The 12,156-nt window shown below is 43.6% G+C and overlaps 1 protein-coding gene across 1 annotated transcript; it reads left to right on the top strand.

The window, feature by feature from the left end:
- The first annotated feature begins 1,665 nt into the window (after positions 1-1,665).
- On the top strand, positions 1,666-9,055 carry LOC138967725 (uncharacterized). Its single transcript, XM_070340381.1, has 2 exons — positions 1,666-2,043; positions 8,663-9,055. Exons 1-2 carry the CDS (start codon positions 1,666-1,668, stop codon positions 9,053-9,055), a joined length of 771 nt encoding a protein of 256 aa, XP_070196482.1.
- The last annotated feature ends 3,101 nt before the right edge of the window (positions 9,056-12,156 follow it).

The following is a 12,156-nucleotide window of genomic DNA, read 5'->3' as shown; positions in this document are numbered from 1 at the left end:
GAACAAGATGAAAAGTAATGCATTCTTTTTCTTCGTCTTCTTCTAAATGAGATCAGTTTTGTGTTTTGTGTGGACTGGGTGGCCGAGTGGTAACGCACTTGCGCTCGGAAGCGAGAGGTTGCGAGTTCGACCCTGGGTCAGGGCGTTAGCAATTTTCTCCCCCCTTTCCTAACCTAGGTGGTGGGTTCAAGTGCTAGTCTTTCGGATGAGACGAAAAACCGAGGTCCCTTCGTGTACACTACATTGGGGTGTGCACGTTAAAGATCCCACGATTGACAAAAGAGTCTTTCCTGGCAAAATTGTATAGCCATAGATAAAAATGTGCACCAAAATACCCGTGTGACTTGGAATAATAGGCCGTGAAAAGTAGGATATGCGCCGAAATGGCTGCGATCTGCTGGCCGATGTGAATGCGGGATGTATTGTGTAAAAAAAATTCCATCTCACACGGCATAAATAAATCCCTGCGTCTTGAATATGTGCGCGATATAAATTGCATAACATAAAAATAAAAATAAAAAAAAATAAATCCCTGCGCTTAGAACTGTACCCACGGAATACGCGCGATATAAGCCTCATATTGATTGATTGATTGATTCTACAGAGAACCAGAGCTTTCACATGACCTAGCCGGTTTATTTCATTTTGGGTTTTTTAATGTGTGTGTGTGTGTGTGTGTGTGTGTGTGTGTGTGTGTGTGTGTGTGTGTGTGTGTGTGTGTGTGTGTGTGTGTGTGTGTGCGTGCGTGCGTGCGTGCGTGCGTGTATACATGTACGTGTGTGTGTGTGTGTGTGTGGGGGGGGGGGGGGCTAATAGGATTGTTCGTAAAGTATGCCTGGCTGCCCAAAACAGAATTTCTTCAACTTAAATTCTCTAGCTTCTCATGGGATTATTTTAGATCTTCCCAGAGAATGTTTAAAAAAAAGTGTGTTCCGATGTGAATTCGGTTATGAACACGAATAAAACAATTTTCTTTCTCAGGTGTTAAGAACAAATGCAGGGCAGTTTTGCACAATAACTTGTGCTATTTCAAAAACAATTTATATTTCCACGTGTTTGTTCTGACGTTGAGATGTTTTTATCTTTTCAGATGAGCTCCTCTTCCCTGGACATCTCCATCTTCCAAGAGCGCGCTGAACAATAGTGAGAACTTGCATACGTGAACGAAGTTGCACGTAGGAGGAAGATCATCGCATAACAAATTTGAGCTTTTCATAACTTCAAAAAGGAAGCCAGACCTCGAACATCCTTGCGGGGCCACAAACATCTGCTACATGCTACCAAAAAAAACTTCCAGAAAATCCTACAGAGGTAGTTCTGTAGAGTTCAACAAACTCTTCACGAAGACCTTGAAAAGAAAATTCGGTTCACCTGAAAAACAAAATTTCATGACGACTGTACTAAGTGTTAAATACTTCACGCTACAATTATGTTCATTGGGTCTTTCCAACGATGATTCTGCACAATCGGGCATTATTCTGCACACTTTAACATCAAAACCTTCAACAATTCATCACCATCACCTCGCCCAAACTGCAGAGGTTGCAACAAAAACAAAGTTCCTGCAAAACAATGGCTCCACTAGGAAACCACACAACGGCAGGAAACTCTCTCCTTCTCACCACTCTACTAACCAACTGTCGTCTGCTTCCCGTGACTCAAACCATGCCGAAAACGGGTCGGAAAGGCCCGGATTACTACACGACGTCCAAGGAAGAGGCTGCGGCAGGTCGCCCTTCTTGGGACAAACGTGGAGAAGGTGGAGAAGGCGGTAGTAGTGACAGTGGACATTTTGCACAAGGCTTCAGAGACAGCCTCAGTGGTAAGAGCAGTTTTGTTAACGGAGATAGCGGTGGAGGTGGCAGACTGATGCAGGATGGTGTTCACGAACGAGAGGAGAGATTCACGAACAAGAACGGCGGAGCAGCAGCGAACGGGTACTCGAAGGACACGAGGAAAGGCTGGTCGGGCAGGAAGGGCGGAGGGGGCAAGTGGTCCAACTACCGTGAACTGGAGAATCCCCACTCTCTGAACAACACTGAGGTAAAGTGCGGCTCTAAGTGACTTGCTTCTCTTTTTCAGCAGACCGCAGCTGTATTGTTAAACCTCAAACTAATTGGGCCGAGTCGACTTCGCGCAGTCTACTTCACGAAGCTGACTGCTCGAAGCTTTGGTACTGATTTTTGCCTTGGGGTTCAAAATGTTATGATGATTTACTTGTTGTTGCATTTTGCACCTTACTAACCTTATGCAGGTCGATGGTTTTTAAGATGACAAGCTTTACAAGAATATTACTCCGACAGTCCAAGGTCTTTTGCTGTTCTGCTTCCTTCTTATTTGTTCAGTTCAGGGTCTGTTGGTAGGATTGTGTGTGTGTGTGTGTGTGTGTGTGTGTGTGTGTGTGTGTGTGTGTGTGTGTGTGTGTGTGTGTGTGTGTGTGTGTGTGATGTGTTGCGTTCTGTTCTTTTGTTTTTTGCGTTTATCTTCTTTTTTGTGTATACAGCACTGTTACATTTTCTGGTTGATCTTAATCGCATCACTGCCAAACCCCAAACCTCGAGTTTGTTTAATGGCCAGTCTAGTCTCATAGATCAGGTAAAAACTGAAGTGTGTCAGAAGAGGAAATATTGAGAGAAATGGACTACAAAACTTTGAAGAGAAGAACCGTAAGGGATGCAGGGAGTGTCCGGTCATGCCAGTGCGACAAAAAAAGTAGATGCAGACAGAAAGCGAAACGAGAAAGGGGTAGGTGCAGAAAAATACACTTCGGAAAGAAATGGGAAGGGGGAGCAATTTGCTAAACCTTTGTCATTGTAGCCACAATTTCGTCTCACAAAATAATTATTGCGAGAGAGTGAATGTTGACCGTATGTCCCACCTGTGCTTCTCTCATGCGACAGTCCACTTTTACTCCACACTCATGTGCCATTCAACAGTCACATACATGATTGTATATCCCATCACAGTTGCATGCTGGTATGGAAACGGATAACCATGCACAGAGTTTAGCTTTGTGGGGTGAAAAACAGCAGGCGTGTGCATTTACAGACTATGGAGAATGTACTGCTCTTTCTACATTCACAAAGAGCATGCGCATATGAAAACACACATCCGTGGGAACATCTTACTTTGTGTGTAGCTTGTAGGTGGGATGTGTAGAAAGCGTATACACTGAACAATATAATTATGTAATGCAATCGTTTCACATTTAGTGAATCTGTCTCTAACTGTATTCCAGTAGACTGGAAATCGAGGGAAAGGTGAGCCGGGTGAATATGCGCGCGCGTATGTGTGTTTGTGTGTGTGTGTGTGTGTGTGTGTGTGTGTGTGTGTGTGTGTGTCTCTCTCTCTCTGTAGGTGTGTGTGTGTGTGTGTGTGTGTGTGTGTGTGTGTGTGTGTGTGTGTGTGTGTGTGTGTGTGACAACAACAAATGAAGCGGCACTGTGGCGACCGTTTTTTTAATCGACTATTGAAAACTTGGTCAAGAATACCCAGTCCGGACTTTATGGTTAGTTTCCAACTTCGATGTAAAAAAAATATCAAATTAATTTGCTAATTAAAATTCTGCCTTTAATTATTATTGTAATAACAGATACAAACATGATTTATGTGAAGTCTTTATGATTTCATGATTCCAAAAATATATAGCTATGTTAAATGTGTTCTTAAAATGTGCAAACAAATCCGTTTCATGGAAATTAGGTACACGTTGGTTTCTTTACTTAAAAATCTATTAAGTTCAGTTTCATTCCTTTAGGCCGACAAATTAATCAAATGTTTTAATATAGCTGCATGCAACTTGTTTCTCGTGCTGTAGTAGGAGGAAAGTACTACACAGTTCAGTGCATTGTATTGTAGTCTAGTTTTTCTAGTAAGGAGCAACTTTACAAAAGTGACTCTCTTGTGAAAATTCGGAGATGCTCAATTAGTGAAGAAAAGAGGTGCTTCGTATTGTAGAATAAGTATGTACGTGTTCTTATCGCAAAAGGGTTTGTGCGGCGTGATTTCAAATGGTAATATTCCGTCAGTTAAAAAGGGAAACTCACTCACTCAAGACTCAAAATTTTACTTTTTACTGTCCTAATAAAAACAAGGACAATTGCCAAGCAGTGTCGGGCGGTTACAGACATAAAACACATCACGCGCCCTTCCTGAATAATTCATGTGTTTTTATGGATGAATTATTGCTTCTTTAGTAAAAGCCAACACAATAATAACCGCATTTCTAGTTTTTACTTAACCCGCTTAGCAAAAAAATATTCAATATTCATCAACTTTCTAAAAAAACGGATCCGAAATGTCGTTTTACAATACTTCATAACGTTTGGGTAAGTCTGGAATCGAAATTGTTCATAAAAAAAGAAGTGAAGAGGAGGGGATCGGAAAGAAGGAAAGACATTAATAAATGAGATCATGGGCGGTTTTCAGCCAGTTTAACTTAAGGTGCTCAAAGTGTATAAAAGATAGATAATTATGAACAGCTGAAGAATAAATGGTTCGTGAGATGTTCACAAATGCAACAACAAGGTCGCTGTAAGCCAAGACAAATTTGAATACCTGAATCCAACGGTTTTTGTCTGCTTCGATGAATGCGTACCTGACACAGAAAACCTGTCCACACTGTAAAAGGATGTAATTTGCGATTCGTTGTTCTCCAACTTCCCCACTCTGTTTTTTTCAATTTCGTCGGCTGTGTTTTCATTGCTTTTTTGTGGGTGTTTTTGTTTTTTGTTCTCCGGAATTGTTAGAAACTCAGAAGCACAAGTTTTCACGCTCCTGATTCGAGCAGCTTTCTAGTTTTTCCCTCTGGGCTTTTATCTCGCGGGAAAAAGAGTGCGTGTTTTCTTGTTCTTGCCATTGTAAGTCAAGCCCCCAGCCACTTTGCAGAGTAAAGATTGCCTTCAGAAGAAGATTGCAGGTTTGAATATTTCATGCCCTCTCAGCCCTTGTGGCACCTGCGTCCCTGTGCACTTGGGTATTTGTACCGTGCGTGTGTGTGTTGGGGTTTAGGGGGTGGGGGAGGGAGGAGGGTGGGAGGGGGTGTAGCGGAAAGTGTGTGTGTGTGTGTGTGTGTGTGTGTGTGTGTGTGTGTGTGTGTGTGTGTGTGTGTGGTCACTTTTCTTTTATTCTATCACTATTGTTTTTACTGCAGCCTCACCTTGCATCGTTTGCTTTATATGATTACAGCAAACGCATAAAACTTCCGCGGTCGGGCTTTTTTGTGTGCAGGATTTGAATGATAGTGACAAAAAAATGGTACTGAATGGTAACTGATTGGTAAAGTAATGTTTAATAAACCTGAAACAAAAATCGAAAATTTAAATATTTCGTGCAAACAAGAAATTTGAAGTATGCTTTTGAACGTGTTTACAGTTTCCAAGCATCAATGTGGTGGTATCACTCACATGGTAAGCTTTCCAAAAGCATTTTAGTTGTTGCTAACAACAAACGTGTACAAAGTCTTCGTATTTTGTTTTCTACTAAAACCATGCCTGAAAATCATGCCGTGGTCACGAGCGTATAACATCTGATTAAGTATTTGTCGGGTTCACTCTTGTTATACAAACAACCATTTCTGAGCGAATCCTCCCCAGATTGTGTGTATATGTTTATGTCGTTCAAGGTCAGGCCATAGTAACATATAAATCGTGATATTTTGACTACAAATAGCAGATATCGATCATGAAAGGTTTCAATCGAAAATCGATCACGACACATTCATGGCGGTCAAATCGGTTTATATAGTTATGTAGTTTCCTTTCTTTATTTTGTTGTTGTATCAGGAAGCCTCCAACAACTCATTGAATTAAACCCTTGCGCAGTTCCTTTACCGTCAATGAGGAAGGAAAAGTCGAAACTACCACTGTCTGACCTTTTTGACTCACATGCGAAGCAAAAGTGAGTCTATGTACTCACCCGAGTCGTCCGTTCGTCCGTCCGTCCGTCCGTCCGTCCGTCCCGGCGTCCGTCCGTCCGTCCGGAAAACTTTAACGTTGGATATTTCTTGGACACTATTAAGTCTATCAACACCTGATGTGGCCTGATGGTGTATGGTTACAAGATCTCAAAAAACATGTGCGGCAACTTGACCTCACTTCAAGTTCAAGGTCACAGGGGCCGTAATTGTTGTCTTAAAAACGACCATTTTTCACATTTTCGCATTTTTTTCTGAAGTTATCGAGAATGGCAACCTTAGCTATGTATGCAATACAGGGCAATGTAAGCCCTATCTTTGGACACCAGTTTGGTTGACCTTGCTTCAAGGTCAAGGTCGCAAGGGTCCTTTAAAGTTGGATTGTATACATATTTTGAAGTGACCTTGACCCTGAACTATGGAAGATAACTGTTTCAAACTTAAAAATTATGTGGGGCACATGTTATGCTTTCATCATGAGACACATTTGGTCACATATGATCAAGGTCAAGGTCACTTTGACCCTTATGAAATGTGACCAAAATAAGGTAGTGAACCACTAAAAGTGACCATATCTCATGGTAGAAAGAGCCAATAAGCACCATTGTACTTCCTATGTCTTGAATTAACAGCTTTGTGTTGCATGACCTTGGATGACCTTGACCTTGGGTCAAGGTCACATGTATTTTGGTAGGAAAAATGTGTAAAGCCGTTCTTAGTGTATGATGTCATTGCTAGGTTTAGTTATTTGACCTTGACCCTGAAGGTCAAGGTCATGTAAAGGTCAAGGTCAAGCATGTGAGTCGTATGGGCTTTGCCCTTCTTGTGTATTGTGGGCGTTGCCTACGGGTGAGAACCAAAAGGTCGAGGCACAAAAGGTCGAGGACATTTGGTCAAGAGTCAAAAGGTCGAGTGCGACAAAAGGTCGAGGGTTACAAAATGTCAACAGCAAAACGTCTACGGGACAAAAGGTCGAGGATCTAAAAAGGTCTCGAAAAAAAAAAGGTCGAGGATTAAACATTTCGATTTAATTTTCTGTGTCCATTCTATTCGTAAAGAAAATTCTGCTTCGAGTGCCGATTGTGCGTATCACAGGTGTGATTTGTGAATATGATCACACACACACACACACACACACGCACACACACACACACACACACACACACACACAATAACGCTCGAACGCGCGCCCACGCACAGACACATTCTTAGTATATGTTTTCACAATTTTGGATGTAAGTTTGGTTTGTTTGTTTGCTTAACGCCCTGCCGACCACGAAGGGCCATATCAGGGCGGTGCTGCTTTGACATTTAACGTGCGCCACACACAAGACAGAAGTCGCAGCACAGGCTTCATGTCTCACCCAGTCACATTATTCTGACACCGGACCAACCAGTCCTAGCACTAACCCCATAATGCCAGACGCCAGGCGGAGCAGCCACTAGATTGCCAATTTTAAAGTCTTAGGTATATGACCCGGCCGGGGTTCGAACCCACGACCTCCCGATCACGGGGCGGACGCCTTACCACTAGGCCAACCGTGCCGGTTTGGATGTAAGATAAAACGACAGCAGTAACCTTTGTGTACTGCCTTGTCGTTTCCTTTCTGTGATTTGACGAGCTCATTTCTGTGTCTGTGTCCCTGTCCGAATGTAACTCTCCATTCGTTTGCAAATGCTTTCAAAGTTTAAATATGGGAGAGAAAAAAGAAGCAAAAAAAACCTCTAGCTTTTAGCGTATCAGTGACATGTTTCACCAACAACAATCTGTTGAGTGTCGAGCTGTGTTCACCGTTGACCACACTACGCTTCATTTACCGACAAAGCCGTGGGTCCGTGAACACAAACAAACACCCGTCACTCAAGGCACTCTTTGTACGAACACTGTTTTGAATAACTAAACAAATAACACAACATTTATTAATGCACACAAAGCAGCGTTTTCTCCAAGGAATACCAACAACAACAACAACAACAAACAAAACAAAAAAATGAACACACACGTAAACAGAAAATGATGTCGACAGTTTTTTAATCCTCGACCTTTTTTTAATCCTCGACCTTGTTTTAATCCTCGACCTTTTTCAATCCTCGACCTTTTGTCCCTTAGACGTTTTGCTGTTGACCCTTTGTCACCTTCGACCTTTTGTCGCCCTCGACCTTTTGACTCTTGACCAAATGTCCTCGACCTTTTGTGCCTCGACATTGTAAACCTCGACCTTTTGTCGCACACCCATCTCTACAGGCTTTAGTTAGGAAGAAGCTTATCGATAGCTTTTCTTATGATTTGTGTGTGTGTGTGTGTGTGTGTGTGTTTGTGTGTGTGTGTGTGTGTGTGTCATAGATCGCCCGTGTTCAATTGCATGCTTTATATTGTATTTTGTCGAGTCATAGTGGTGCAGTTTTCCGTAGTTAATTTAGTGTCTAATCCCTATTCTTGTTCCTCTTTTCACAGACAAACGACGGGTCAGACCCTACAGTTGCTGTAGTGAATTTAGTGTCTAACCCCTCTAACCTTCTTGTTCCTCTCTTCACAGACAAATGCGGGTGGTGATGTACGTCACCATGGTGCTGCAGTTGGCCGCAGTAAATTCAGTGTCTTATCCATCTTTTTGCTGTAGGGAATTCAGTGTCTTATCCATCTTCTTTGCTTTTTACCGTAGGGAATTCAGTGTCTTGTCCATCTTCTCTGCTTTTTGCTGTAATGAATTCAGTGTCTAATCCCTCTTCTTGTTCCTTTGTTCACAGACAGACGACGGCTCGGACCCCGGGGCCGTGATGTACATCATCGTGGTGCTGGTGTTCTACTCCACGGGCGTGATGGTGATGATCGTGCGCTACCTGCGCACGGAGAAGAAGGAGCTGGAGGAGGAGGTGACCCTGGAGAACTTCTTCAAGAGCATGCCTGACAAGCGAGCTGAGCAGGAACACCGCGTCAACACCGTCGCCATCCGAGCCTTCCACACGCTCACCTCCATCTCATACGACGACGAGGAGCTAGAAGGGATGAATTTGGGCTCCGACGACGACGAAGATGACGAGGACGACGAGGAGGATGACGACGAGGATGACGTCACGTCACGTGACCGTAAGTCGCTGGATGCCACATCATCGCAGCCCTTGCTGGTGACCGACTTATGACGCCAGAAGCGGCGTACGAGGTTCTGCAAGGGAGTCTCCGTGCGCTACGAGGACAAAGAAGAGAACGTATCGCTGGGGGGCAGCACCAACGGGGGAAGACGCATGCCAAGGAACGCCCCTGCCCGTAAAGAGAGCTCCTCCCTCGCCGCCGCCTCCTCTTCCACCTCGCCCGGCAATGTGACGTCACTCACGGACCCTCGGTTCAAACGTCATTCACTGCAGCCGGTGAACCTGGGCAAAAAACAGGCGTTGTGTCGAGCGTTGATGGAGAGACGCAGAGACGTCTGGTGTCGTTCTCTGACCTTCAGCAGAACTGACTCTGACAACTCGCCCTCTTCTGTGCGCGAGAAAAATGACGACAACGATAGTGACGACGAGATCGAAAAGTTTCGTGCAAGAGGTATCGTTAAAAATGATCCGAGAGAACTGTCTGACAGTGAGGACTCGCTACGACGGAAAACTCCTAACGGGAGAGTTGTACCGAGGACAAATACAACGAACTCGAGTCCCGATGCTGAAAGAGTTTCACCAAAAACACATTTCAGAAGCTATCGTTGCAACAGCAGACCTTCTGCAAAAGTGAAATCCTCAGACTCATACAACAAGAAAACTGTCTCGGTCATGAACACGTCGAATTACACAAGAAGTGTGTCTGGGTTGCCGAGAATGAACACCATAGACGCAGGGTGCCACGCCTCTCGCGACATCACCGACCTTGACCTTGACTCCGAGACAAGGAGAACCTTGCTGATGAAGAGAACTTCAGTTCCGCGGCTGATTCACATGAAGGCCATCAACGAATCCCCATCTTCCAGCATGTCTTCTAGCGAGCTGAGCTCGCCCCATGTTGAAACGGACGCAACGTTCAGACAGAGGTTGTTGCCGCGTCATAGGGTCTCGCTCAGAGGTGACGTCAACACAGTGGCCGATCAGTCCGACGTGGAGTTCCCTTTCGGGGAAGGGTCTGACAAAAGCACGGACCTCTCTCGTGTGGATTCCAAGCCGGATGACGACGGGAGGGGGGAGCATTTTGGGACCGTCACCCTACACTCCCCTCCCGAGGGATTGCCTACTTGTCTGCACGTGTTCGGGGGCGAGAGAGAAGTGGGATTTTGTCCGAAACTTGATTACGGCGATTCCGTGCAAAGAGCTTTAGTCGGCTGTGTGAAATGTGACTCTAGGGAGAAGGATTCTGCTAAACTTGACAGCAAGATGTCGCCAGCTTTCTCCCCGGGCGATGTGAAAAACGACTCGTGTTTGTCGTCTGGCCTGTCTCCTGTGACTCGCGTTCGCAAGGAAATTCCTAGAACGTGCACTCACACGGAAACTCGCGTAACATTTGGTTCAGTGATAGTTTCACGACGCCCGGCTTCTTCTTCGCCTTCGCTTTCTCCGACAAAAAGTTGTGTGAAAATTCGAGCTCCTGGCGGAAGTTGCGTCACTTCCCCGTCTGCGTTGAAAGCCACTGAAAAGTCCACGTTTCAGTCTTCTTGTGAAAGTGAGACCGATAGCTCAGGTTCTGAAGGTTGCCCGGATGTGCGGCCTACTTTCCAGCTTCCTTTTATGGTCACAGACGTATAAGTTAATAAACGTCATCGAGGAAACTTCTTTCGTTTAAGAAGAGTGTCCTTAACATACTTAGGTTTAAGCTTGTAAATTGTTGTGTGATTTCTTTCATCAGATACACTTTGTTTCTTGGCCATGTTCTCCTCTTTTTACAAACAATCACGACGAAGCTGCAAATCGCCAAGACTTTTTTGTTTTGTTTTTACATTTAGTCAAGTTTTGACTAAATGTTTTAACATAGAGGGGGGAATCGAGACGAGGGTCGTGGTGTATGTGGGTGTGTGTGTCTGTGTGTGTAGTGCGATTCAGAGTAAACTACTGGACCGATCTTTATGAAATTTTTCATGAGAGTTTCTGGGTATGATATCCCCAGACGTTTTTTTCATTTTTTCGATAAATGTCTTTGATGACGTCATATCCGGCATTTTGTAAAAGTTGAGGCGGCACTGTCACACCCTCATTTTTCAATAAAATTGATAGAAATTTTGGCCAAGCAATCTTCGACGAAGGCCGGACTTTGGGATTGCATTTCAGCTTGGAGGCTTAAAAATTAATTAATGACTTTGGTCATTAAAAATCTGAAAATTGTAATTAAAATTATTTTTTTATAAAACGATCCAAAATTACGTTTATCGTATTCTTCATCATTTTCTGATTCCAAAAACATATAAATATGTTATATTTGGATTAAAAACAAGCTCTGAAAATTAAAAATATAAAAATTATGATTAAAATTAAATTTCCGAAATCAATTTAAAAACAATTTCATCTTATTCCTTGTCCGTTCCTGATTCCAAAAACATAGATATGATATGTTTGGATTAAAAACACGTTCAGAGAGTTAAAAAGAATAGAGATATAGAAAAGCGTGCTATCCTCCTCAGCCCAACCGCTACCGCGCTTTTCTGGATTGTTAATTTCACTGCCTTTGCCACGAGCGGTGGACAGACGATGCTACGAGTGTACGGTCTTGCGGAAAAAATGCAATGCGTTCAGTTTCATTCTGTGAGTTCGATTGAGCTGGACTAAATGTTGTATTTTCGCCTTACGCGACTTGTTGTTTTTGTAGAACATCACCCGTTGCCATTTGGAAAAACTAATGACTCGAAGAATATTCCATGCAACTTTCTCGTTTCGTATTTCTTCCAGTCTAGCTCGTCAGACAGTTACGATGGGAAATAATTTTGGCGTGCAAGCAATCGGTTTATGTGTCAGGTGAATAGAGTGTTCCATTTCTTGTTGTGAAAGATTTTTTTTAAAGTGAACGTTGACCGGAGGGGAGGGGAAGGGTGGAGGAGTCTGAACGTCTATTTGTATTTTACCTTCTGATTCTTGTTTAAGAGTTTGTCTGTCTCTCTGTTATTTGAGAAAGCGTAAATCGTTGATGTATGTGATGCGTAACAACTTTCGACCCCATCGAATGTAGTAGAAGACAACGCATTTGACCTTGACGATTTTCAACACCTGTGGGGTGTGTGTGTGTGTGTGTGTGTGTGTGTGTGTGTGTGTGTGTGTGTGTGTGTGTGTGTGTGGGT

This window comes from Littorina saxatilis, linkage group LG5 (assembly GCF_037325665.1).
Source record: "Littorina saxatilis isolate snail1 linkage group LG5, US_GU_Lsax_2.0, whole genome shotgun sequence".
NCBI lineage: Eukaryota > Metazoa > Mollusca > Gastropoda > Littorinimorpha > Littorinidae > Littorina > Littorina saxatilis.
Note: the sequence above shows the minus strand (reverse complement) of the source record. Positions and strands in the feature narration are given on the sequence as shown.

Bases quoted from the DNA above. Each gene is read 5' to 3' on its own strand.
- LOC138967725 (XM_070340381.1), top strand. From the start codon at position 1,666: ATGCCGAAAACGGGTCGGAAAGGCCCGGATTACTACACGACGTCCAAG. The intron at 2,044-8,662 runs GTAAAGTGCGGC...CTTTGTTCACAG, and splicing joins ACTCTCTGAACAACACTGAG to ACAGACGACGGCTCGGACCC.